Source organism: Scatophagus argus, chromosome 18, assembly GCF_020382885.2.
Source record: "Scatophagus argus isolate fScaArg1 chromosome 18, fScaArg1.pri, whole genome shotgun sequence".
Taxonomy (NCBI): Eukaryota; Metazoa; Chordata; class Actinopteri; family Scatophagidae; genus Scatophagus; species Scatophagus argus.
The window spans coordinates 6918425-6945188 of record NC_058510.1 but is presented as its reverse complement, the minus strand read 5'-3'; the positions used below and the strand labels follow the sequence as shown (position 1 = coordinate 6945188).

Genomic DNA, 26764 nt, shown 5'->3' with positions numbered 1-26764 from the left:
AGATTAGCTGTTTACACACTGTGTCTTAAGTCCATGTCTCAAATGTGGGTGTTCACTGGTTACAAATCCAATTAAAATCCTACCCTGACCTTTAGCCAGCTCATGATTTCTGTTACCTTTGATGTCTCTGTGTACAATCATGTTGCTGTGCAGGTAGGAAACTCCTTGGAGGATCTGTCTGGTGTATCTCCTCGTCACCTTCTCTGTCAGGGCACCGTAGGCTTTCAGCTGGTCCTTTATTGAGCCCTGATGAGACCAAAAACAGAAAGTCAGTGAGACAATTAGTGGAAGGCAGAAATGGATTCATGACCTTTAGTCTGGCTCCAGTTTTAATGAATGTTATTGTAACAGCTGTAGCGTATGAAATTATAGTAGACATTCTTTGGAAGGATGTGTATGATGGATGAAAAATTGACTCAGTGTCTGATATGACAACAACTTTAAGGAGAACATGGCAGCACACTTGCTACAATATTTAAATCCAAATTATTTATTGTGTTTCATTGCGAAAGCAGCCCTCGAAGTATATAAGCATACAACATGCTGAAAAACAGCTGTTGCTTTATTTTGAGCTCAAACACGTTCGATGTCCTGCATTTCCCTTCAGTTCCATGCAAGGAAAATCGCCAGAGCAAAGACGTGATCCAGCAACCCGTTTGACGCAGTTTTGCACTTAAACAGTGAAAACAAAATCCCTCATTCTCTTCAGCTGTCAGCAAGACACCTCAACAGTTCTCTGGCTCTCAGAGGGACACTCGCCCCCCACCATCCTCCCCCCCAAACCAACTCCGGGTAAAGTGTTATCGGTAAGCCACAGCGGTGCAGCCATGCCGAGCAGTCACACACACACACACACGAACTTGGCTTTGTCACCTCCTCTCTTGTCTCTGCCAGAAAACTCCAGTGAAACATAAACATTTCCAAGCTCCAGACAATGTGTGACTAAGACGCTCAACGCCACTCAGTGAAAAAAAAAAAAAAGAAAAAAAATAGCCCAGGAAATATTAAAAACAGGCTGAGGAACAGGGTCCACAGGCGACAGCAGCTCATTAAGACGCTCATTTAGTGAGAAAATGATCTCATAAACTGAGATGTTCTGCTGACATCAACCACTGAGGACATGTTTGTTGACAGCTGTTGACATTTCAAAATTGGTTTTGAGCAGATGTGGCTGATACGGGTTTGATTTTATGTTAAAACGTCTGTGTACCTATCACTGCGGCCACAACAACTCAAAATATGACATCCTCAGACATTATTTCATATTTGTGTCTCAATCAAACTGCTACATGTGACTGTAAAAGTTAGCTGAGGTAAATACATTCAAATGAAAAACCCTGCAGAATACACACCCCGGGCATGAACTCGACAAAAATGGTTAGTTTCTTCTGTTCGAGATCCCGGAGACAACCGTAGTACTGAACAATCCGCTCATGACGCAGGTTCTTCAGCAGCTGAATCTCACACTCCAAAGCATTCACCTCCTACAGAAAGAAAACGTCTGAATTAAGAAAAGCATAGAGCAATTCAAATATACAGCATCCTTAATTCAGAATCATAAAATCACTGACTCTCGTGTCCTTACATACATGCAGTCAGTGACTTAGTGTGTACTCTCTCACCTTGCTGGTTTCTTTACAGTCGGGATCAAAGGGCACCTGTTTGGCAGCCAACTCGCGGCCGGTGTCGGCATCATAACAGAGGTAGACCTCTCCGAACGCGCCGCGCCCCAAAAGCTTTCCTTGTCGCCAGTTGACTGGCGCCCGAGGGGCTGCAGAAACACAACACCACATGATGAAAACCCACCAGTAATTTATTTTGTTACCAAGACCCCAGAGGCTGACAGATTCAATGTGATATACTGATTTGAGCAAACACTAACACTGAAGCATGCATCGAAATCCGCCACAAATCCAGACTGCAACTCGCGCACCAGACGTCAAAATCCACCGCAGGGCTCTTAAATGATTCCCACCGCAGACCCTCTCAGATGGGGAGAAACCCCCTGATATCTGAGTCAAACCACGCTCAGCCAACAGAAAGTCATCAAAACCAAGAGAGAGCATCTCAGCAACTCTCATCTTCACAGGCCCAGACTCTGAGACTTTGTTTTGGAATTAACAAGTTACTTTGCGGCTGGGTTAGACAGCTCAGTTGTGTGTGGGTGAGAAGGACAGTGAAGACCAACACATCAACCACAGACTGCTGAGCTGAACTTTACACAGAATTTCTGGGTAATTCAGTCTGTAGACTGAGCGAGGACAGATGTGAGCCTTTGACGTGGACGAGGAGGGGGGAACTCGACCAACTGTGATAAACAGTATTACTGTTCATTAGTTTGACTCCTTCTTATTGATTAATACTCAGAATCAGAACATGTTCGAGAGCCATAGAGTTTTTACTGAAAAAACAACATATCCTTGTTTTGTCTCCACCCATAATGGCAGAACACAGAAAATTCTTCTAACTTTTTCTGATTAGATTAAGTCACACTGATTATGTATCCACTTCCCCTGTTTTCTGTCTGTTCATATATATATACATATATAGGTATATTTTGTGGTGCACCCAGCATGCCTTCTGACAAGTGCTCGAGGTCATTTTGAAATGATATGCTGATAGGATATATTTAAGTTTCAGTACTGCGTTGTGCTGTTTTCACTTCCCAAGCGAACTGAAAATAGAGCGTTCTAGTATAATGATTATAGCTGAAAAAAAAAGAAGCTTCTGTACAGGAAGCATAAACATAAGCTAAATTTAACCGTCAAAGTTTTGATTAGATTTTTTTGCTTCATGTTTTATGTGGAAAAACCTACCACGCAATTAATAAGGTGGACATCTGGTCGTTCATTGTTGTATTACTGGCTCATAGCAAAGTAAAAAGGTCTGAAACCAAGCCCTACTCTTGACAAGTAGAAGAAAACAAGTGTGAACTTTCTTTATTCATGTCTGGGTTATCAGTGCGGGTTTATTTGTCTCTTATCCACAGGAACCAGACTGACACAACACCAAATAAACAACAAAGCCACCAGAATTCAGTTTATTTAAGACTGATGATGTGTTTGGGATGAAATATTCCTTTAGCCCTCCCCTGTCTGTCCTTCATTTGAAAAGTTTTAAGATTTTAAGGGCTCTGCTTACACTTGGATGTTCCACGCTGGCAGCTTTTGTCGGCGGTGCGGCCCAGTGAGCGCAGGTCGCTGTACTGCAGCGTGCTGTCTCCGTTATAACTGCGTGTGCGACTGGAAGGAACCAGCTGAAACAGGTTCTCCTGTGGCATGAAGCTGCGCGGAAGTGTCCTACGACCTGAAAAATGACATTTAAAACAGAAATAGACATATTAATGGCTTTACATGCACAAACGGGCCACAGCATTTTTTGTTTTGTACTGTGCATGATTTTCACACAGTTATTTTACAGGTGTTGTGCAGAAAGTGAGCTCTTGGCCAAGACTTAAGGCCAGCCAGAGCAGAGTGCCTCTCGCCACTCTGTCCCACTTCCCCTCAGACAGGAAGCAGGGCGCTGTGTTTTCATACAAGTTCGGGTTCACCGCAGGGAAACGTAAATCACTGCTAGCCAAGGTTAGCCTCTGAGTAAGCAATTACTAGCAGCTGCCTGGAACAGCAAGCCAGCACTTTATGTACCAAATCTACCCAGAGAGCAAAAAAAAAAAAAAAAATGCAGAGACAATCAATAACAACTTTGAAAAATATTTAATCTGGAAAAGTAGTAGAAATGTGAGGAGGAGTCATTTAGAAGATGTCTGTCTGTGTTGTCCTGTACACATAGTAACATATCTGTTTAATCTGTGGAATAATAGCGGTATTGTTGCTCTAGAAAAGCCGGTTTCTTACGGTCTCCATAATCCTTGCTGCGATTGGGCAACTGGAACTGGCGAGGGAAAGTCCCCCCTTTCCCATGGCGACCTGAGGAGGGAGCAGTGAGGCAGATCTGTCAGTTAGGAAGTCAGTGAAGCCTCAACAACTCACATCACAACTGCACTGTGCTTTAAAATTACAGTACAGCTCAATTTACATTTTTGTGTTCATTCACAAGTTCACTAATGCGAGTTTAATTGCTGTAAGCTGCTCAGAAACACACACTGACACCTAATAAAGAGTTTCACGTTTCAACTGGTAACATCTGACAGACGATACACCGCTTTCGCTTGTCTCGGCATGCCAAATCAAAGTGGACTCGAATGGAAGGCCGCTTTTCAGACACCTAACAGAGCTGTTGGTGTCGCCTGACAGCAGTCAAGAGAGAAACTGAAAACAGCTCATGTGTGCTAGCTTAGCCTTAGCTCTGAACCCAGTGGAGCAGTAACTAAAGGCAGGTGGGGAGCACTGCTGACGCAGGCGACCGCTGCTTACACTCTCTCCCTCTCCCTCTCTCTCTCACACACACACACACACACACACACATACACAGAGAAGAGTGCAGCAGAGTCACTTGCAATTGAAAGCAGCTGTTCTGTCAGATGACTGCCTCCCCTCGCGCTGTTTTTGTGGCTGTATCCCATGGAGACGGGAGTTATTTTTTGTGTTTGGCAGTGCGGAATGAAGAGGAAAAATCTACTCACAGGGAATGGTAAACAAATACTGAAGCCCTCAGCAGGAGGGGCCACACTGCTTTACATCTGGGAGGGCGGAGTATCTATATGTGTGTGCAGACACGTGCATGCATGCGTGCACAAGCCTGCTGCAGCTATATGAAGCTCCCACAGTCCTGGTCTGTGTACACAATGTGCAGCACTCCCTTTTTTAATTTACAGCACAGGGAAGTGGTACAGGAGAGAAAGAAATGACCAGATTGGGAGCACTGCAGTGGTTCCTCTGTTCATGAGGATTAGTGCGGCCTTATCTGTTATCCTGCTTCATTTGATCTGCGTTCTGAAGGAAAAGGGGGCAGACAGGGAGCCGAGGGACGAGGACTAGACGAGTGAAGGGTGGGAGGGGGATCAAGAGGCGAGGGGACAGAGAAGGGAAGTGGGCATGAAAAGCCTGGAAAGCAGGGTTGTCTGTTAGGAGCTGGAGTTTGAAAAAAAGGCAGACGAAGACTGGAGACGAGACAAGAGAGACAAAGAGGAAAAGGAGATGGACGCAGGGAGCACAGAGGAGACTGTAAGGAGAATAAAACAGGAGGAGTTATGATGTTATCACACCCTTCATCTCCTCCTGAGACACAAGAAACACAGCCAAGATCTTTAATATCTAGGTAATAACCCATTCCTCATTTTAACTATTTACTCCTAGATAAAACCATCAAATAACATAACCTCTCTCCTCATTAGTAATCTGGAGGCGAGGGGCAATTTCAAGAGGAAAAATTTGAGGTAATCATGAGCTACACAAACAGAGCTTCACTTCTTTTTCTGTTGAACTGCTTGTGTGGCTGTAATCACCACAGAACCAAAGAGTAAGAACAGACAAATCTTTCTAATAACGAACAAGGTTTTATCTTCTGTAGCGTTTTGAGCTGAGAGCAAAGACGCAGTTTGCGGAAGTCCTGCAGATTTCACCTCTCCTTACCTTTGTATTCATAGTTGAGGTTCAGGTAATTATTGTCACGGTTGTTCTGGGAAAAAGGAGGACTGAAATGACAAGAAAACAGGAAAGGGGATGGAGGGGAGGGGGAGGGTGAAAAATGGTTTGCAATTTTCCCTTATCTTCAAACAGAGTCTGGCTATAGCTGCCGCTCTAAGGCAGCCACGACTGTAAAGCAGCACAAAATGCCTCAAAATGACTTTGCTCAAACTACTGAGTCACAGCTGATTTTAAACAACAATGAGCTGAATTAGAAAAGATAAGCCACGCGCTGAGAACCTCTCTGCATTAACAATAAGAAAGTGAAAGTGAAGTTTGCGGTGCTTAATTGCTGGACTTGAGCTTTCTAGCGTTAAATGTGTCAATGTACACCCTCCCAACCTCCCTGGCCTGTCTGTGGCCAGCAGCCCCAGCGAACCAACAGAGAGTGACGTCTCTGTTGACCACAGGGCGGCTCGGGGCCACGAGACCCTGGATAAGGGGCACGCATGCCCGCTCGAAGGGAAAAGTTCCATGCACTCGTTTCCTGCTATTGTTCTGCAGCCTGGAGCCCAGATAAGCCTCGTGCAGGTAGAGCTGTTTCCGTCCTCCGCTCTCTCCCTCTCCTTCTCTAAAGCACACTCTTGCTCACTGTGCTTTCCCGTTTGATTCACATTCAGTCTTGTCGCTCTTCAGCCGCCCTCTTCCACTTCACTCTCACTCTTTTCATTTTCTGGCTCAGTTTTTTCCTCTCATCCAGCATGTTCTCGCTTTACACTTTTTTACCTCTCCCACTCAGTCTGTCTGTTTCTCGCTCTCTCTCTCTCTCTCTCTCTCTCTCTCGCTGACATGATAACAGAGGAATCCAGGCGTCTGGATAAGAGTTTTGTCGCCATGGCAACAGCAAAGTGACCCGATTCCTTTTTTTTTTTTCCCCATAGAAGCAGCACAGGCAGGGTTAGGGTGCTTTGCTGGCCTTTAACACTGATTAAAGACTTTACTGAGAGCCTCTGGTTGCTTCTGTGTCTGTTTGTGTGTGTCTGTGTGTGTGTGTGTGTGTGTGTGTGTTTGCAACATAAAAAAAAAACCACATCCACGTGCGCTAACGGCCACTGCGATGCAAAACACGTCTCTTATCTCTTCACGTAACACTGTTCCACAATATGAATGTGCACATCACACATATAAATTCACACAGATGAGGATCATAAATCACACGCTGCTCGATGACTCACCTGTCCAGTGCTTGATCTATTGATTGACAGCTGCTCGACAGTGAGTTGTCTGCACTCCCAAAGGGATCCAGCATCTGACAGATATAATAACACAGGGGAATGGAGGGTCACAGAGCATGCAATCATGTGGGGGAGAATATAAAGCCGTGAAGATAAGAGTTTAACTGCAACGCAGCATGAGAATGAGAAGAGGGCACAAGTACTGCGTGTCTTGGAAATTGGATACAAGGGTTTCACACAAGAGCTGACCGGCTGGCAGATCATTTAAAAAGTTTCTCAAAATTTGGATACTAAAAAGACACTTCAGAGAATCTTTCTCCTGGCAGCATTCTGTTTTCTGGAAATGTAAAATGTATCCGTGTTTGTTTTGATTGCCCACACACACACAAAAATTGATAAGAAACCAAATTTAAGTAAACTTGCTCTTTAAACCACCGAAAAGTCAAATAAAGGACGTCCATTCAGCCTAAAAAGTTGAATGAAAAATTTTATAGCATATTGATTATTTATTATAGTTTATAGTTTTGTTTCCCTTGATAAGAGATCCCATTAGGCATGACACTGTTGAGGTGTCATTTTTAGATATTAATGAACAAAGCAGCAGCAAAGATGCTCTATAAGTAAAGCAATATTCCCTTAACTGAGCACCAGAGGCAAGGAGCTCAACATCGCAGACCTTTGTCGTGCCACAGACATTTAAAAATGAATGACTATTTTCTGTTTTTGTTTTGTTGGTAAGCGGCTGTAATGAGCAAGACTTTCTTGAAATGTCCCTGTTAAAAATAGATGAAAAAGTCACTGCAAAGTCACTACAAAGCAGAGATGTTTTCACTCAAATGAATCCAGATGTCAGACTTCTGATGTGTTGAAACTGTCCAACACACACCTCCACACATGAGTCATATATCTTTGAAAAGAGCCAAATTATAAGGTTAAGGAAATTAGTCATTACTTTGCATTAACTGGAACTGCCAAACTAATTGCATGTTCATACAACCCACTGTGAGTGGTTTAGCAAGTGTTTGTTGATTAAGTAAAAACGTTGATTACATAAAAATTTTGCATGTCACAATATTTTTCCTGTGGACGTGCTCTTACATTCTGGTCGTGGGTCTCCGGGATGAACTCCCCTTCACTGTGGATGCTGGTGTAAGAGCCCTGGCGGGCAATCTGCTGCTGCTCCTCGGGGACGCTGCCGGGAGGCGGGGACGTCCGACCTGTGTGCAGGGAACCTGGGACAGTTTGAGAGGGTGGAAAGGAGAACAGGGAACAGCAAACAAGAGAGGGGAAACAGAAGAATTAAGTGTAAAGCAGGAGGAAACAGAAAGCAAAAGGAGAAATTGAGCGGTGATGGCGAGAGGTAAAGATGGGAGCACAGGGATGATGAAGAGATGAAAATCAAGGAGACAGAGAGGAGAAAAACAGTGTTATTCATGGGAACAAGTTCAACAGCACCAGGACTACAAGAAGTGATTTAGTAAACCACACTGCTGTCACCTATAACCTCAATTACTGTGACAAACGCCCACCCCAGATGAGCTGCAGCGGAGACTGAGCACTTGTCCTTGACACTGTAAGAAGACCTACTGGAAGTTGCTGGCAGAGCTGACAGCAATACTGAAAAAGTGCCCAGAGGCCGAGAGGTGCCAAGATGTCTACAAACAGTCACAATAAACCAGTCTTGCTAGTTTTTGACTGAGAGCCAAAATGACTTTTCTTTTCATCACACTTGAGTTTGTTTCTGTCTCCATCCTCCCTTCTCCCCTTGCTGCCTCACGTCATCGAGGTACCCGAGCTCACATCACATCTTCACTCAACCATCCACTGTGAACGCTCTCCTGTCACCTCTCATCTGCCACCACTCTGTCCACTTCCATCTCTCAGCAGCTCTGACTTGTGGCTGAGGGGGGGAATTGAGACAGAGAGCGAGCGGGTAATTCTATACAATTTATATGACTTGGGACGGTGACAGCGGTGATGTTATTGGGGCTGTGTGAGAAATATTGGCGCTGACAGCGATCATAAAGTGTTTTTGTTTTTTTTCAGACTCTGCGCAAAAAATGCAAATGCGACACAGAAGAGCAAGCTGGTCGTTTCGGCATGTGTCTGAGGGTTCAGATGTGACTACAATGTTGACTCTTCTGGATAGTCTTGATATGAGAGGAGTGAAAGGATTCAGACATGGGAGGCAAGGGAGAGCTCAGTGTCTCACAGAGCAAAATAAACCTTCACGCTGTGTTAGCAAACAAGCCAGGAGGGACAGCGCTGGAGAGTACCATGTTATCTGGAGTGTGACGTGACAGGAAAAGGACCTTTGTTTGTCTTAAAGGAATAGTTTGACATTTTGGTTTATTTGCTTTCTTTCCAGCATTCAGACGATAAAATTGCCTGTTAAATAGTCTGTTAAAAAGACAGCTGCAGTGGGAAGCAGATAAGAGCTAGACTAGCTCAATCCAAAGGTATAAAAACAAATAAATCACTCAGGAGTTTATTTAAAACTAATTAGTACAAAAGCTTAATTACAAGTTAGCTTTGTCACAACTCAACCTTATAACCTACTGTGCCTTTGACATCCAAGGATCAACACTTTTAATATAAACATCTTCAGAGTCAATGCACTAACTAATCGAGTAAATGAAGAGCTGCTTGGTTCAAGAGCAGAGAAGTGTCCTTGCTTTAACCTGACGTCTCTCTGCTGGGTACAGTTTTCACTTTCACCTACATTTTTTGCATTCTTACCCTCTGACTAAGCATATCTCTCATGTTGTCATTAACAGTCCTATGACTACGGGATTGCGACAAGCCACCCTAATCTTGGCATCAGCAGGATTTGGTTCCTGTCTCAGAGAAGTTACGTCTTAACAACTTCTGATAAAAGCTGCAAGGCCACTTGATTGGTCCGATGGCTGATGACTTTGCATTTTCTGTGTGTGTTTCTGCATGCCGACCCACCTGTAGAGTGTTTGCGCACCCTCTCCGAGCCCTTGAGGAGGGAGCCCTTCAGATCTCCCAGTGACCGTGATGACCTCATCTCGCTCTGTTTGTCCCTGCTGTTCACCTGTAGGTACTAAAAAGAGAAAATACCCAGGGAGTAAGACATAGTGGATGTGCAGGAAGAGAGGACAGCATTTCACAGTTACATCATCACATCAGTAGGGGGAGTTCCTCAAAGTTCTGCAAATAGTAGCTCTGACTCAAATGACATTATTTAAAGGTTGCCTGGTTTTAAAAAGTGAACTTCGTCTAGGCAACTGAATTCCCAGTAACTGTCAGCGTGTGACTAATCTGCAGCTGTTCACGACACAGTTATTATGGCTACTGCTTATACACCGACACATCTCGACACAACAGCTGTTTAAATTTTACAGGTTGCATTAAAATTATGTCTTAAAGTCACTCCAATGAAAGTTCATAGATTCAATTTGTTAAGAACTCACATGGTTGTTCTTGGGGGTCTTGAGCAGAATCCTGAGCAACCCATTGGCTCCCGAGCTGCAGCTCAATGTCAGCACCGCCTGATCCAGATCTTCCTGCGTCTTCAGGGGCAGCATCAGCTGAAAGGACAAGAAAACATATAGCATATGACCTTTCACTGACCATTGTTCCATAATGTTGGCACGTAAAAGCATCAGTGCATACTGTACTGTATGTGTTGTTGCTATGTAAAAGCCTAGCTCTTGAGAAATTAACTTATACTGCACCTTAAGAGGGTACACAAATACTAGTCCAACCCAGAACCCTTTCTTGCCTTCTTATGCCCGTGATGTTCTTAATCAGATTCATAACAGCAGCCAGTCATCTTAAGACTTGTCTACTAGTTGTTTATGTACCTCTTTCTCCATGAAGAACATGTCCATCTGCTGGCCAAAGGCCTCAGTCACTTTCTGCAGTAGCTCCTTGATCTTCAGCGGCCTCTGGAATGGGATGATTCTGGGAAACAAAGATCGGCAGCAGGGTCAGAAGTCACAGACAGAAGCTGGTGTTGTGTCTAGCTTCATGAACTCCAGAACAAAAAACCAAAACCAAAATAGCAGTAGATTTCCAGCTATACTTGCTGATAGTTCGCAAGCTGATTACGATTTTTTTCTGATGCAGTACAGAAAAAAAAGAAGAGGAAGAAGCTGGAGAAAGAGAGAGAAATTGAGTTGTAGAAGTAATGTCGACAGTTCTTTCCTATTCCTCTTCGCTTTACTGGCTTTCTAACATGTGTTTGGATTGTATGTAAGAATCTGTTTTCAAGCCATTTTATTACAGCGTGAGAGGAAGAATAAACAGGTCAGCTGGGTCAAGGAGAGGAGCGAGCTGACGCTAAAAGGGGCATTAATCAATACAAAGAAAACAGACAATGCCAGAGTAGCCCCCCCCTCACCCCCCTTCCCACTAACATACATGAATGTGGTAATCTACAGTACGCCTACGTGTATGACTGAGTGTGCGCGCTTTGTCTGTCTGTCCGAGTCGGGGCTTATCAGCGAGTGTTTGTAGTGCGTGTATGGATGCTTGCGTGTTTGTAAAACCATACACGCATGAGTGTGTTTCCCAATCAGTGTGCGCATCGGCCACTGTTTCAACACCACTGGGCCTCTCCGCTAAGCCAGCACAAAGGCAGATGGGAAACTTCCTGAGAGGAAAGGGGGAAAAATCTGGAGTGGCAGCAAAAGCAGCAGGATGTGTATCTTTCCCTCCTCTTCTAAAGAGTGACAGAGTGAAAGACACAGAGTGGCGGAGATTTCCACAGCTTGTGAGAGGGGAAAATGCAGGAGACAACCTGACAAAATTAAAAGGAGAGAAAGAGGAAGACATCCTCTGCAGCATTTCTTTTCCTCTCTCTGGCCTTACTTGCTGCTTTTGAAGGATCCGCAGCCCACTATCTCTTTATAGTATCCTGATAAAAGGACTTTTTTTTTTTTTTTTATCCCAGCATTTCCTCATCAGAGGCCAAAGATCTGCCTATCTTAATGACTGCTCATTGGTTTCATAATTTGAGGAGAGGATTCTGGGAATAGGAAGGCTCGCAGATCAGAGGAGAGTGGCAGCACAGCTAAACGCTCTCCATCTCTGTTTATACTCGCAGATGATGTGTCTGATAAAGAGTTGGAGGGATGTGGGGGAGGGGTGGGCAAGCGGTATGAGGATGCTGCTCCGAAAGATATGGCTTTCCTTCCTCTGTGCAAACATGTGGACACGCAGATTTGCAGAGCAGAAAGAATGCTCTGACACATCCCAGCACACTCTTTCTTTCTCTTTCCCTTTCTCTCATGGACACAATCACACACACACACACACACACACAAAAAACAACAACAATGAGGAAAAAAAACAAAAACGTCTGGCTCTGTTCCTTCACTCTCTGGCAGGAGACCCTGAGGCAGAGCCAGGGGGAAGAGAGACACAGCTCCTATTTCCTGCCCCAAACCTTTTGCGTTTGCCAATGAAAAGAGAGACCGTCCAATTAGATTCCATTGAGGACAGACAACAGTTATCCTGACTCAGGGACTCCTAATACCTCAAGGCCTGTGGACACTGCACAAACTGGACCAAATGCTCTGTAATTCACAAAGGTGCTGCGACTTGGATTGTACTCATGCAGCGGTTTGATCAAAAAGTCCGAAACGAACTCACCTCTGTGATCTCAGGATAGAAAGAACATTTCATTAAATTTGACCATCCTAAACTCAGTAACTGGGCTTCTGGGTTTCTTGCTCAATAACTCAAGCTAAAACATAAGAGGTATCAGAAGTTTTACCTTTTTTTGGGGGGGGGGTCATTTTTATGGTGCTATCGCTTGTGTTTTCTGTTTTTTTTTTTTTGTATGTGTTTTTTTTACTGAACTGCAAGGCCAGACTTGGGCTTTAGGCAAGATTTAGGCAATAAATGCCCTGTTACGCTCCTTTAGTCAATGCTACCTGTTTGTCCCTAAAAATGCAGACATTACAAGTATATTAATTAATGTACTGGCTGCTTGGGGGCAGTGGAAACAAACTGTAAGATAAACACTGACATACTGTCTCATATCGAGCTGATCCGGCAAACTTGATAGCGAACAGCTCCCTATGAAGACATCAGCAGATTAATTTGGGTCATGCATTTGAGGTCACCTTTTTGTCCATCTGATGAAGCTCAATATTCACTCTTCTTATAGCTCCAACTTTGTTCTCCACCAACTTGCTGAGAAAAATATTTGTCACTTTAGCTGCTAAATGCTCCACTACATTCCCGCTCTGTGGAACATATACATAATAGTGTGACCCATTGTTATTATATGAATGTTGATTAGAGAAGCTTTAAATAAATAAATATGTTAGTCATGCTAATACCACAATGCAATATTATGATTTTACCCCTTGAGGTAACAAACTCAGGATATCCTACTGATTTCTAAAACAAAGTGAAAGCAGTCAAAGCTTGCACAAGCATAACATGGAAATAGCTAACGAACAACATGACTTAAAAAAAGGAAAGTGTGAATTTAAAGAAAAAAACAACATTCAAAAAAGAGCTGCTTTTGAAATCAGTGAATGGTTCCTTCCAGAGTGAGCTGTTTTTCCAGGAGAGCAGCGTGGTGTGAGAGGAGCTTGTGAGAAAGAGACCGAGAGACGGAGGAACAGAGGGAGGCAGAGACGCAAAGAGACAAGAACATGAAAAACTCGTCTTGTCCTCAGCAGTAGCCAATTAGGGCTGTGAAAAAGCGACAGAGGCCCAACGTGAAGCCGTCTTCTGCTGGAAGAACGTGCCATTTCCCCTTCTCTTTCTCACTTCTGTGTGCCTGTGGCTTCCTAATCAAAGCCTCGCTGAACCAGTGCCTCTTCCGCTTAGTCTGTATTCTGATGAACTGAGGCAATTATTCAAGTAGATTCTGGTCAGGCTCCTTCTGATGTCTTTTTTCCACTGTAACAGTACACTCTGTGTTTGTCATTTCCCCCCCGAGGAGTTGTTTGGACAACTTCAGCCTGTCTGTGTGCTGTTGAGGAAAGGTTTCATGGGGACAAAGTATGTCTGTGTACTTGAACCCATCCCAAGATGCGATGCTAAAGCCCAGATGAGGACCTGAGAGAGTCGCACATCATCCATACATGGAATGATGGAGCTGCAATCCCAGCATAGAGCAAATGAAGCTCAGCACCAAATAAAGACTCTCCCCGTTCAATGGATACGTTATTTATAATGAGGCACCTTAGTTTTCAAAGCGTTCCGACGCGGAAAACAAACCGGCCAAGGCACCTTGTTGGACAACATGCTCCTAAGGCCGGCTCCAGACAGAATGAGTGTAACCATGCTTTGCTTCTGGAGTAACTCTGAGGCTGGTGGTGTGAGCAAGGACAGATGACTACAGGGTGAAGGATGTGGAGGACCAAGGGAAACACACACACACAAAAACACAGAAGATGAAGTATTAATTTGGGGTGTGCCTGGAACACTGGGCACTGTACTGACTCTCTTGGCAGTCTGTCTTTTAGCACACTCCTTCTCCCAGGCCCTCTCTCTCTGCTTTTTTCCCTCTCTCAAGCGGTCAGTCCAAGTTTGAAAAGCAAGGCTGCTGCTAAATGTCAAAGCAGGAATTTTTCCCTCTCTTTCTGTTACTCTGGTATGTAACTGTGATTTCCCTTTGACACAAAATCCCAGGCATGGCAAAGCACAACAAAAAAGATCCGAAGTGAAGAGTTAAGCCTTGGACAGAGGAGTAGAAAAAACAATACGGAGGTTCCAACATACCGTTTTTCTCTCTCATGCTCCAGCTTGACTCTTAAATCCTGTTGAGAGGAAAAATAACAACAGAGGGGAGTTATGGCAGTGGAAAGTTAAAATGATTCATGCTTGTATGTGGGATTTGGGGTGCTGAACAATGACAGCAACAAGCCGGACAAGGAATTTAAGTGACAAAAAGCATTATGATGGTATATGCTTTATAGGGTTGTTGCTGTATTTTTGTTCAGCAACACCAAGCCAACCTTATCCTTCAACTTGACTCAAAAGATGGCATGACACAAGCCATGTTCTCAATTTATACAGAACAGGAATCTGTAGGAGCCTGCAAGTCTGCATGAGGTCATAGTGATAAACTACCACTGACATCATATCAGAGAGAGCGACTAGCTAAAAAGTAGGGGTTTGCCCTTACTGGGAGCGGAAACTCGTTCTGCTCCTCGCTGTTTGTTTACGTGTCATCATAAACATTTGAGCTTCAAGAAGATCTTCCAATTATCATTCCAGAGAGGGAACAAACGCACAAGGAAATTACTTCAGAAAGAGGCACAAGGTGATTGAGAGAAATAAAATCCGGAGGACAGGAAAATCATCAGTTAAGAAGGATATAAAAATATGACAAGCCAGAAACATATCATAATCTTTGCTAATGGTAACTTTGCAAATTTAGCCAGATTTTCTAACGAGTACATTTTGAAACTAGATTTTGCTTTATTCATAAAAGGGGGCACAAACTGGACCAAATGCTCTTCAATCTCAGTTTGGAATTTCGTTGGCCACATCAGAGTCTGTAAAATGTGTTTGAAATAAACTCCTTTCAGCACAACCTTCACCTAACTTTGGCAGCCGGCAGTTGCGTCCTTCCAGCAAAAAAAGGAAGTGGCGGTGGAATTTTTGTGGGTAAACCCAGAATGATGTTGAAGGTGAAAGGCACTGCTGTGCTTCGTGTGTGTGTGTGTGTGTGTGTGTGTGTGTGTGTGTGTGTGTGTGTGGTTAAGAAACAGTAATGGAGTGTGAAAGCTTTGATGTGATACTTGATCCAAAAATCTACACTCCCCCTGTGTAGGCTTGAAAGATGGCTGTAAAAAGTTTATATACTCTGTTATGAAGAAAATATGTGACTCTTTGGAACATGCAGAAGAAGGTTTGGTAAAGTTCTGTTGATTTAACCAACATGTTTCGACCATAGCTGCTCTATGCAACCCTTCTGCAGGTGGTCAGAGGATGATATTGGTACTTATGAGAGAGCTGGTTCGACCGGACGCCATGCGTACCTGTTTGTAGAGTAAGGTTCTGTTCTTGGGCTTGTGGCTGTTGTGCTGGGTGTAGCAGCGACCCAGGGCTGCCAGGTCCTTCATTATGGAGTTAAGCGCCTCCTCGTCATCTGAAGACAGAAAATACTTCACAGGTTAGTGCAATCAATCTCACTTATTTGAGGTTAAATGAGCTGAAACAGAGTTGCATCAGCTTGAAACAAACTATAGCTGAGTAAACTTTGAAACCTTTACGTGGTGGCAACATAATCTACCCATGTGACCATTACTTGGCATTTAATGTGCCACAGATGAGCGATGACAGCCCAAGAGGGTCTGAAGTCCAGTTTGATTGTATATCATAGGGCCTGTGCTGGGGCTCTTTGTCCTCCCTGACTTAAGTGTGAGTAAGGAAGGAATTCTGACAATGTGGTTAAACCTAACAATGCTGACCGCAGTCAAACTCTGTACTGTGCACACAAAAGCTGTGAAAAAGCAAAGGTGTTTAATCATGCAGCAGTCGTGTCAATGAGTGGCTGTCACAGGAGACAACGCAGTCACAACTGTGCAGCCCAGAGCTTATTAAGAACTCCAGTATCTCATTTTGTATCTTAGGAACATAGTTGTCTGTTGAAATTTGGTCGGCTGTAATCAGACAAAGATTGATCTTTTGTTTCGTCGAACCCTGATTGAGAATGAACGTGGCTGCAGGATTAAACAAAAACTGAGCTCACTGACTCTGATGGAAAAATCTGAGGCTCAACACCAGTCAAGTATATTCAAAATTCACTCCTGGGGTGGACAGGTCTACAGTGTCCATTGAATCCTTAAAATTCATTTAGCAAACGTGCAAGTGCACAAGGCTGACAGAATCTAGCTGGTTCTCTGGTTCTCCCTCCTCCCATTTGACTTCCTCACTGACACACTAACAACACAGTCTCTTGTGTAAAGGGAGCAATCGTGCAGATGAGAATGTCAGACATTACCATATCAAGAGACGTTAATAAAACCAATTATCCGAGTACGGTGATTACAATATAAAGAAGAGGCCATTGACCTCGGCTCTTGCCTGCCTCTCAAATGAGCCCTGAGTGCATTCATTCTAAAAAAACTCACTCACCCACACACAGATACTTCATTCACCAACAGGTCAGGTGTGTGTCTCGTAACACAAACAGCACCTGCAGGATGGACCGCATTCTTTAAAGAAAAAGGGATCAGTGTGTGTCAGAGACCACTGGGAATGTCGTTCACACAGCGAGTGTGATAGCAGCACAAGGAGCAGATGGGGTCTGAGATGACATCTGATCTTGTTCCCACTGTATGGCTCTTGTGGCCAGCTGTTTGCCGACATGAGCCAGTCCGTTGGGTTCACTCAGGGGACACAGCACACAACGCATGCATGCACACACACACACACACAGGTGCACAGACATAGATTTACACACCAATGTTAGGGACTTCATTCCTCAATACACACTCAAGCAACTCAAATGAGTGCATGTGCTGATTCCTGATTCCTAATAAGATTCCAGGGCTCTCTTTGTCTCATATTCGACACCTCACATTACTACATGGAACTCATCTGGACCATTTAACATGAGGTTAGAGATTTCTGAGGCCGCCACTTGCATAGCTGGATGAATGTAAGGGAAACACTGAGTTTTCTAATGACGATACCTAATCCATTTAATAAGGGCAGTATTGCCCTAATAATGTTCCAGCTAAGTTAGTTTCGTTAGCGAGCCTCTCATTCATAAGTAGATGCACACTTCCTTCAGCGTGGTGATACGGAAAGGAAATAGTTCCTACTGCCCACAACATGATCTTCAGGTCATGATTTCTTAATTTCATGATGGAAGAGACAGTGCTGTTGAGTTTTACAAATGCTTTTTTTTATTTCCTTTTTTTTTTGCATTGACTGTGACATGCAAAGTGTCGTCTAGTTCCATTGTATTGGAGAGAAGGCAGACATCTACAGCTGATATCTCCCAAATTTGGCAACTCACACACCAAAATGATCTAGATGATAAATAGCACTACACGTAAGAGGAAAAATATTAATATTTGATGTTGGGGTGAACTGTCTTTATGAGCAAAGATGTTTATAGAATGAATCCAGAAACGTAAAACAGTACAGCAGAAAAGCTGGCAGCTCAACGCTCACCTCTGACCGTCCGAGAGTGCAAGTTAACATAAACTCAGTTCGACCCGCGGCAGTAGCTAACCACAGAGGTGGACATTTTGTTTGACAATACCAATATAGCAGCAGGAGTGAAGCGACACACTCCCGTCCACTTGCAGATAAATAAGGCAGAGAGATAAGAAAAGTTACACCCACAAAATCTCAGCCCACAGTGCAAACAGTGAAAACAAAGAGACTGCGGGGGGAGGACTGATAACGTTGAAATTTAACGATGCTAACTTTGTGCCCTTTGCTACGTCAAAGCACGACATCAAAACTAAACGATTGAGGAGTATAATTTAAGTTAAGTATAATTAGATGCGATGAAATATACATGCTGTGACTGGTGCTCATTAGCACACTTCTTCCTGGAGCAACAAGTTGAAAACTATTTGCGTAATTCCTTTGGCTGCGATAAGATCAGGTGATTGTGAGACAGGTGAGCTACTTCTGATGGCTTCCTCTGTTGGCCTGCTAAAGACAGAGGGAACAATAGAGATCACTCCTACTTACGTAAACAGGCTGCACACCTCCATAGACAAAAATCACACAATGTTTCTTCATCGCAGATACATGCAATATTGACCTGAAGCTTCCTGCTGGCACTCACAGAGAGGAGGACGGCTGGTTAAAAAATAAGCTGTCAGGAGTGGTGGATGACTAACAGCTCGACTGGGCCTGTCCTCTCCGAGCAGGAAGGAACTGAGTCACTGTCTCTGCTCTGAATACGGAGCTGGGTTAACCACGTTATTCCACATTAAGCAATTGATGGATTTAGATCAAATCAGTGAAAGATGGACAGGAGAGTAAAGAGCGTTTGTTCACTGTTCCACTCTGTGACCACACCAAAATCAATCAGCATCAGACTACTGTACTTCACTGCATAAGCAAGTCTGCAGGATTTTTTGTTTTGTTTTGGAGAGATGGGGCTGTACTTGAGTGTAGGACACAAGTTAATGGTTAATGAATGGAACAATGGTCGCATAATTCCTTAAATTTTTTGATTAATCTTTAAATTTCCCAGAGCCTTTTACTTTTACCTTTTTCTTTACTTCTCCAGCAACAGACTGAAACCATAAGATATTCAAAAATCATTTTTACTTTAACTCAATTAAATGATTCCTATATTGTTTAATAATTTTCTTATGTTCAACTAATTGATTAATTCATGTGAGAAGCAGAGACATGATACTCAATTTAGTCTGACACTGGGAGTGAAATCTGAGAAGATGACGACTGTCAGTCCGGTCAGGCTGGTAGTCTGGCACCATTTCTATCTGTTTTCATGTCTCCTCTATAGAGTAAATGAATGAATTACTTCACACTTTTGTCCTGTTTTGTTGATAGTTGCTACTCTGAGGAAATGGACAGTGATCTGTTTTCATTGTGACAATGGCACCAACAATAACACCACTTGGAGGCTCTGGGTGGAAGAAAGTCGTCTGTTTTCACTTCAGGAGAAAAGCAATTTTACATTAAATGTTATATTAAAATCTTATGATCAAAGACCAGCACTACATTCATCATCGTGTCCACAGGCTCAGAGCTCCGGACTACCCTGAGCACTGGCAGTCAAGGATACAAAACAAACAACACAAGCCTGCATGTGTGTTTCTGTGTGTGTGCATGCATGTGTGTCTTCAAGTGAGTTTGAGGCCTGAACTGTGACCAGTGGACAACAGCAGAGGGCAGAGTCAGAGTGGGAGGGTCAGTTGGCGAAGGGGACAGCGAGAGTGTGAGAATTGCGTGGTGGCGTACAAACCCGGCTGCGATGGCCACCTATAAATGAAGTTATTACATCACTGAGGCCTGGTCCACAGCTGCTGCCAGGCCGAGGCCAGCCAAGGCTAACCACCAGCACTGTGGAAAGCAACCAGCTCACACATTAGTGCCAGAAGCAGCCACACAAACCAGTGACAGGAACTTGAGGAACCTTATGTCAACACGACAGAGAATGGTTGATAATGTTTTCTGGTGGATGTGCATAGCCTGGGATACCTGCATTTCATTTCCTGAGCCTTTTTCTTGAGTCTTGGTTAAAACGTGACTAGCATAAGAAAATGGGGAATTCCAGGAAGCTGAGCGGAACGAGCAGCATTACACAATGGAGGCTGATTGCGGGGCATTGCATCACCACTCTGCATCTTTCTTTTTTTCTCAGGCTTAAGCTCAGAGTTGTCAAAGTGGCAGTGGGTGAAATGAACCTGGAATCTCAGCCCAACATAGTTCACATAAAATGAGTTATTCTCCTGTAGCTGTACTGCTCGAGCAGAGACATGCAAGCTCTGCGAAACCCGAACAGCTAAAAGAGTTATGAGTGGAAGACGCAGGCTATGGCCCCAAGAGCGTTTAAAGAACACACTGGCTTTACTGCAACTTGCAAGCAAATAGAGTGTGTGCAAGAGCTAGCAAGGCAGTGAGTGTGTGTGTGTGTGTGTGTGTGTGAGCCAGGCTGCCTGAATGAAGAAACTGAGGGGATTTCCTGGTGCCGAGAGAAACACATCATGGCAAAGGCATCCGGCTGGATTAGCAGCTGGAGCCAAATGTGTCCTCACTCTGCAGCAGCACGGGCCGAGCTCTGACGCACAGCACATGCACACAAAGATACACACACCAGCTATAATAAGCAAGGCACACTCTAACTCGAAACACACCTTTCTGTTTGTCGAAACTGCAATACAACTAATTTAGCCCCTAATGGGTGTAATGTTTAAACCAGTGAAGTTAATCTTTTACTACGAATAATGACTGATGTTATGTAAGTTACGGTGAGTGACACAGTTGTACAATTAATGTTTGCTGAAAGTGTTCTCATTGGTGGATGTCTGCAAACATCCATTCAGCATCGAAAGGCAGTGACATTCCTTCCATCTTGGCCTGTGTATGCTTGTATTTCCACTACTGTAGTGGTAACGTAATGCACTCTTAAAGAAGGCATTGTGTAGCCTTAATCGAATTTATGTTAAAGAAATAGCTCTTCATTCTGGGAAATGTGCCCCTTTGCTTATTTGTCAAGAGTCATTTGCACAACTGTAATGCTTGTGTCTGAAGTCAGAGCTGGAGCCAGCAGCTTCACAAACAGAAAAGTTGATCTACCTGCCTTTAGCGTTCAGTTTGGTGGTGGTTTGGTGATGTAGAGACAGTCAGTCTGAACAAGCTAGCAAAACAGGATCATGCTGGTGCTAGTCAGCCACAACAGCTCCAGCACTTTTTGGTATCTGCTCTGCCCTGGGCTGTTTACTCTCCAATGGCATTTTGTTCTGAGGATTTTACATAATTTAATTTAAAAAAAAAAAAAAAAAAGCTATTAAAAAGGGGGAGGGAGGCTCTCAGAGGTAGCTAGCTTGCCGACGATCAGTGTACTGTTGAACTTTTGACTTTTACTCTTGTCACGGGTCTTCATACTATGCTAAGTTAGCTCAGCAAGGCACAGACATGAGAGCAGTAATGATCCTCACTTCTACAGTCAACCAAATGTCCATAAACGCCCCATGATTTCAGCAGTGCTTATTTTTCGTCTCAGACGGTACCACACAGGGTTTACCTTGAGAGTTCCTGTGCTGTCCCGGTCCATTTTGGAGACCGTCATCTGTGGACACAAAGGTAAACACAGCTTAAGCTCACAGTGGAAAGAAGTCAGATATAAGGACCCCATAGTCAATTCTGCTCTATAGCTATGATGCATAGTACATTGTATTTTGTTTACAGAGGTTAGTTAGCAACAGGCTAAGCCTAAAACACCTCCAGGCTTTCACAGGCCCTGTGCACATGCAAATCTACCACAGGAGAGTCTATTGTTTGAGCTGTAGTGGTTGGGGAACTCAGTATGTGTGTGTGTGTGACTGGTTTTGCATAGAGGTAGGAGTACATATGTGCATTCACAGACTTGGTAGTTGTGAGTATAAATGTATGTGCAACACTGAAATCTTAAACTTGGAATTTTGGGTCAGAGATGCGTATGCACTCAGACATTTCCTCCATGCAAAATCAAGCGTCCATATCTGAAGAAAGCATAGAAAATCAGAAAAACAACATTTTTACAAACACCAATCTCAAAAGACCTAAACAAGTGTGTATAAAACAGGCCATCTGGAGCTGTTAACACGCTCCTCTCACTTTTCCGCTCTCGCACATGTGTGATTTTTCTCCATGCTGTTCCTGCCAGAGGATGTGTGAGAGGTGTCCGTGTTTATGTGCTTCCCTGTAATCGTGCAAGTTTCTGTATGTATGTACTATACAGCAGCCCGCTTTCAAACACTACTCACCCATGTTTACTGTCATCATCAGGAAGTGGCCCTGTTGAACTCGAGCACAGAGCTCAAATTCTCTCAGCAAGCGAAGATTTCATCCTGGGAACAAAAAACACAAACAACGCCATTTCAACATCCAAGAACTGTGCCACTTTCCTTCAGCTCGTTGCACATAATATTTCTGTTATTGCACAAAAACAATGACAAAACAGGACGCAGGTGGTAGTTTCAACACAAAGCATTTTTTTCCCCCCAATATCAATGTCACTGCTTCTCTTATTTATTTAATCTTTATTTAACCAGGATGGTCCCCTGAGATTGACATATCCTTTTTTGAAAACTTCTGGCAGACAAATAGCAACATGACAGCCAAGAGCTGCATTTGAGCGGTGGTAAGTCAAACCATCTAAATCCTGTCAATGCCCCGATGTCGCTTTATTGCCACTCTGAGAACTAAAATCCAGCAGCCGTGGAGGAATTCCTCAGTGTTTGATGATGGAGGAGCCTCATGCCCTTGAGATCCCACAGTGCAGCAGCGAGGCAGACGTGGGTGTTTGCCTAACTGCCTGTCTGCCTCAGGTGAACAGCACGCACACTTCAAAGATGAGGCCTTCTTCATCCATTAAGCTGGTGAGCGTAGAGCAGGAAAGCGGCAGTTAAATCCCATAATGATGTGATACACAGAAGGGTCTTTTACCTTTTGACAGTTTTTTTTTTTAAGTTATACTGATGATAGTGAGTAAAGAACAGCAGAGAAAGAGTTAACAACTTCCTAAAAGTTGATATCATACTATTTTTGATGCTAAAGCATTATTTCTTACTTCAGGCAAGTGTGGTGGTGGTTTTTCTTAAAGATGATTGTCATATCCTGTTACAGATATTTGCATTTTTTTTTCTTTGAATGCAGGCTTGGCTGAAGGGGAACAGAAACTAGAGAAACAGCTGCAGTATGTTGTGATATTAAAATGTGTGTTACCACATACTGCAGTCATCACGAAGCCATTTAAGGCTGACCAAAGGGAAGCTGCGTGTTTCAGAAAAGCCAACGAAAAGCCAATTAATATTCTGCAGAAAAGCAACTGTGGCCACAGGTGAAGATAATTATGATTACGTAAAATCAAAAGCCAAAAGATTGGGGAATACTTCTTGTCATCTGGATACAAATATCTATCAAGAGTTTGCTAACATAAGCTGATATTAGCCACCATAAGCTACTGGTCATATCAGACCAAAGAAAGGCTGCATCTGCAAAAGCACTCAGTGTGTTGAGCAAGAGTGCATTTTCAGCGTGTCATTTGTTGAAGGAACAGTGTACTTTATTGACTTTCATAATATTATGAAGAAACAAATTTGTATCTAAAGTCCATGAAATAAACAGCAGAACAACAGTAAAATTAAGTACATAAATACACCCATCCCTCTTTTGCATGAAGAAAGACGTGAAGCTCAAAAAACACCCTTTACTGCAGGAAATAAAAAGCCTCCTAATTTTTTATTTATTTATTTACTTTAGCCAGGATATTTTAGCACTTAACACATCCTTATGTTTGCATTAAGAACAGGCATTTTAAGGAAACCATCTGATTTTTATTTAAAAAAGGTTGTCACGGCTGAGTGCTACACAGACAATGCAAAAATCAGCTACCGTTGTCAGTGGCTACAGTCTCAGAGTTTAACAGCACCAATAACTGAAGCCAACGTTTGGTATCAGCACTGCAGTTTGACTACAGTGCTTCAGTTCTGCTGTTGTGAATTCTTTTAGGATTCACTTTTGCAGTAAACTAAACATTTAGTAATTACATCGTCCCATTCAAAGGCAGACTGCACAACAGCATAATGTAATATATTGTGTGCTAAGAAGACATAATACACTGCTATAGCAGTAAATGCACCCATGTAAGGCTTCCTGAGGAAACATAGAGAGAATTTAATTAAGAGAATACAAAATGGAGCAAAATCTTGTGCTGGTAAATGAATGGGGGATATATAAAGTTGTGAAGCAGATTCCAAAACAAAATCTTTGGAAAAAGACTAAAGAGCCTACAGAGAGATGAAAAGCAACACTCTCCGGATAATTTGACTGTTTTGCTAAAGCATCACTTTTTTTTTTTTCTCATTTTTTGTTTTCCTTTTACTAGTGTCGATGCTTCATGTGTCCTTGTGCTATTAAAGCCTGCACCACAGTGTACACAGTGTCCCAGACATTCAGCACAGACAAACACTCCAGCCCGTCTCTCAGGGACACTAATATTTTCTCTTTGTGTCAGCCAAAAAACTTTTCATAAAAAGCAATAAAGAAGGCCAATAGAGCAATTTACAGCCCGAGGGGCAGAGTCGCACGGTGCCAGATGAGTTTGAACATTGGAAACACTCAGTACACTGTTGTCAGCGGCACCAATCACAACATCTGATGGATCAGAGAGCTAAAACATTAAAGCCTAAGTGTGGAGTGGGCAAAAACGGTGTCAAGGGTGACCACTTTGTGAGAACAGCGTTCTCTAAATATATCACAATATGAGCACGAAATGACCAAAACACACCATTTTTCGTAGAACCTGATATACCTTTGATATAAGGCAGCAAAGAGTGCATTGAAGAGGGATGTGGTACGTGCCAGCAAAGCTCTGTGTCACCGTAGATGACCACACATGAAAGAGATGAAGAGCAGCCATGAGACAGGTGGTCTGTTGATGCTACACACACATGCACACACGGGAACAGAACAGCCCCCGACTTGTGCCAGCGAGTCACCAGATGGCCCATCTGTTTCGCCCTTCTGCCCAGCGGGATGCCGGGCTAGCGGTGCCCACAGATCGCCAGCCCAATTCTCTGCACGCTCCTTGGCAGGCGGGCGCTGTGACAGGCCCGCTTGTTGGAGATCAAATGCGCTCTTGTTGCTCCGCCGCCACGCTTCCTCCAAGAAAAGACTGTCAGTCTCTCCCCCCAGATCATGAGTCAAACCCACAAATGACACCCACATCCAGAAGTGTTTCGAACACTGTGAAGCACCTCGCGGTCAAATACGGATAACCACTCGGGCCAGCGTGTCGTTGGGAGAGGCCTCTCCTTTGTCACGGTATCAGGACGGTGTTGAAATGACACAGGAAGTTAATTTAAAAAAAAAAAGGACAGCAGAGGATGGGATTTCAGACGAAGGTTGTGGGGAATTGTCTGAGCCAGACAAAGCAGAGACGTGCTCCTCAAGCCACACACTGCAATTTTATTTTTATTGGATTGATTGAACACGAGTCACGGCCAAGACAGTGCAGGCGAGCACGTATATGCATGCACACTTATACACTAACCTCTTTCAGCTCTGTTACATCACTCTCTAACCAAGTAAATAATGTGATGTTGGCTGTAGGCCTCTGAGAGAAACTCCCTCCTCTTTGCCTGCCTGGTGGCCTGAGCACTGAATATGATGAATATGATCTCATGTCTGACATCACTGTAGCGAAGTCCCAAGGAAACATCGGCATCTCAGAGGTCAACTTTTAAACCTCACTGGCTCTCCATTATCCAGCACAGCTTGTCTGTAACAGCCATCAAATGCCAAAATAGACAATCCATGAAGAGAATCACAGAGATCAGTAGATGGAAAGGACAAGACATCTGTGAGAGTTTGGTCAGCTAAGCACTGAATCAATGGGAGACAGAAAAGATCAGAGCACCTTGGTCCGTTTCAGGCCACAAAAGTGCAGATTTCCATTCTAAGCAGTTGTAAGTGACTGGCTTTGACTGATGTGTTTGGCTCACACTTTCAAGGACATCTGAGATGGTATGACACGGTTGCTTAAACTCCAGGACTGGCAACAAGCTTTAAGGGTCCATGCAAGTGTTTCTGCACAGGAGGGGTTAGACACTTTGAGAAATACATTTACTCCTGTTTTTGCTGAGAGTTAGATAAGACTGTCACAGCAAATGGGAAGCCAGCAGCCCTTAGCTTAGCATAAAGACCAGAAACAGGGGTAAACAAATGGAAGAAAAATCTGAGAAAAAAAATCTGTTAAGCAACACCTAGTTAACACATTACAACTTGTTTGCCAGGCCATTCCTTGGTCGGGAGTCAAAATGACAAATTGCTGGTTTTACTTTCAAGTATGGATTAAACAAAAGGAAATATGATACATTAAATAGTGAATGAAGAGGTGTTAGTGGGTGTATTTTGTTACCTTCATACATAGCCAGGGAAGCCATTTCCAGTCTTTATGCTAAAAGCTAAGCTAGCCGTCCCCTGGCTTATTTTCTCATCTAACTCTATACAAGACTCCCACTGAGCGTGCTTCCTGAAATGTCCAATTTCTCCTTCGACTTCAAGTCTTGCATACAGAACTTTTTATTCCAAGCATGCTACTGTCGTGTGATAATTCGGTTTAAATGCAGCAGCCATGTATATTTTGAGTAATGTGTATCTAATAGCTCACAAATATAAAACCGCTGAAATGGACCTTAACCACAACAATCCAAGTGTACTGTTGATATGACACAGGCTTTTAAATGCTGTATCCAAAACAAAAAAATTGAACCACACAAATCTGCACTGCTGACAAGGACACACATAATGCATCACAGGCCTGATATCACAAGGAGACAGTTGAGCTGGTCACAATAA

At 43.5% G+C, this 26764-nt stretch overlaps 1 protein-coding gene across 1 annotated transcript in view; it reads right to left on the bottom strand.

Moving 5' to 3' along the window:
- Positions 1-26764, bottom strand: part of map3k22 (mitogen-activated protein kinase kinase kinase 22) — a 36195-nt gene that overhangs the window by 4181 nt on the left and 5250 nt on the right. The window contains exons 2-16 of the mRNA XM_046371639.1: positions 22168-22251; positions 21447-21491; positions 15739-15848; positions 14474-14511; positions 10591-10690; positions 10198-10314; positions 9713-9827; positions 7859-7992; positions 6761-6834; positions 5532-5593; positions 3855-3926; positions 3142-3306; positions 1623-1771; positions 1353-1484; positions 117-246 (exon numbers count right to left, since the gene is read on the bottom strand). Coding sequence (XP_046227595.1) covers positions 117-246; positions 1353-1484; positions 1623-1771; positions 3142-3306; positions 3855-3926; positions 5532-5593; positions 6761-6834; positions 7859-7992; positions 9713-9827; positions 10198-10314; positions 10591-10690; positions 14474-14511; positions 15739-15848; positions 21447-21491; positions 22168-22186 — 1462 coding nt within the window. The 5' untranslated portion in view covers positions 22187-22251. The remainder of the gene's footprint in view (positions 1-116; positions 247-1352; positions 1485-1622; positions 1772-3141; positions 3307-3854; positions 3927-5531; positions 5594-6760; positions 6835-7858; positions 7993-9712; positions 9828-10197; positions 10315-10590; positions 10691-14473; positions 14512-15738; positions 15849-21446; positions 21492-22167; positions 22252-26764) is intronic.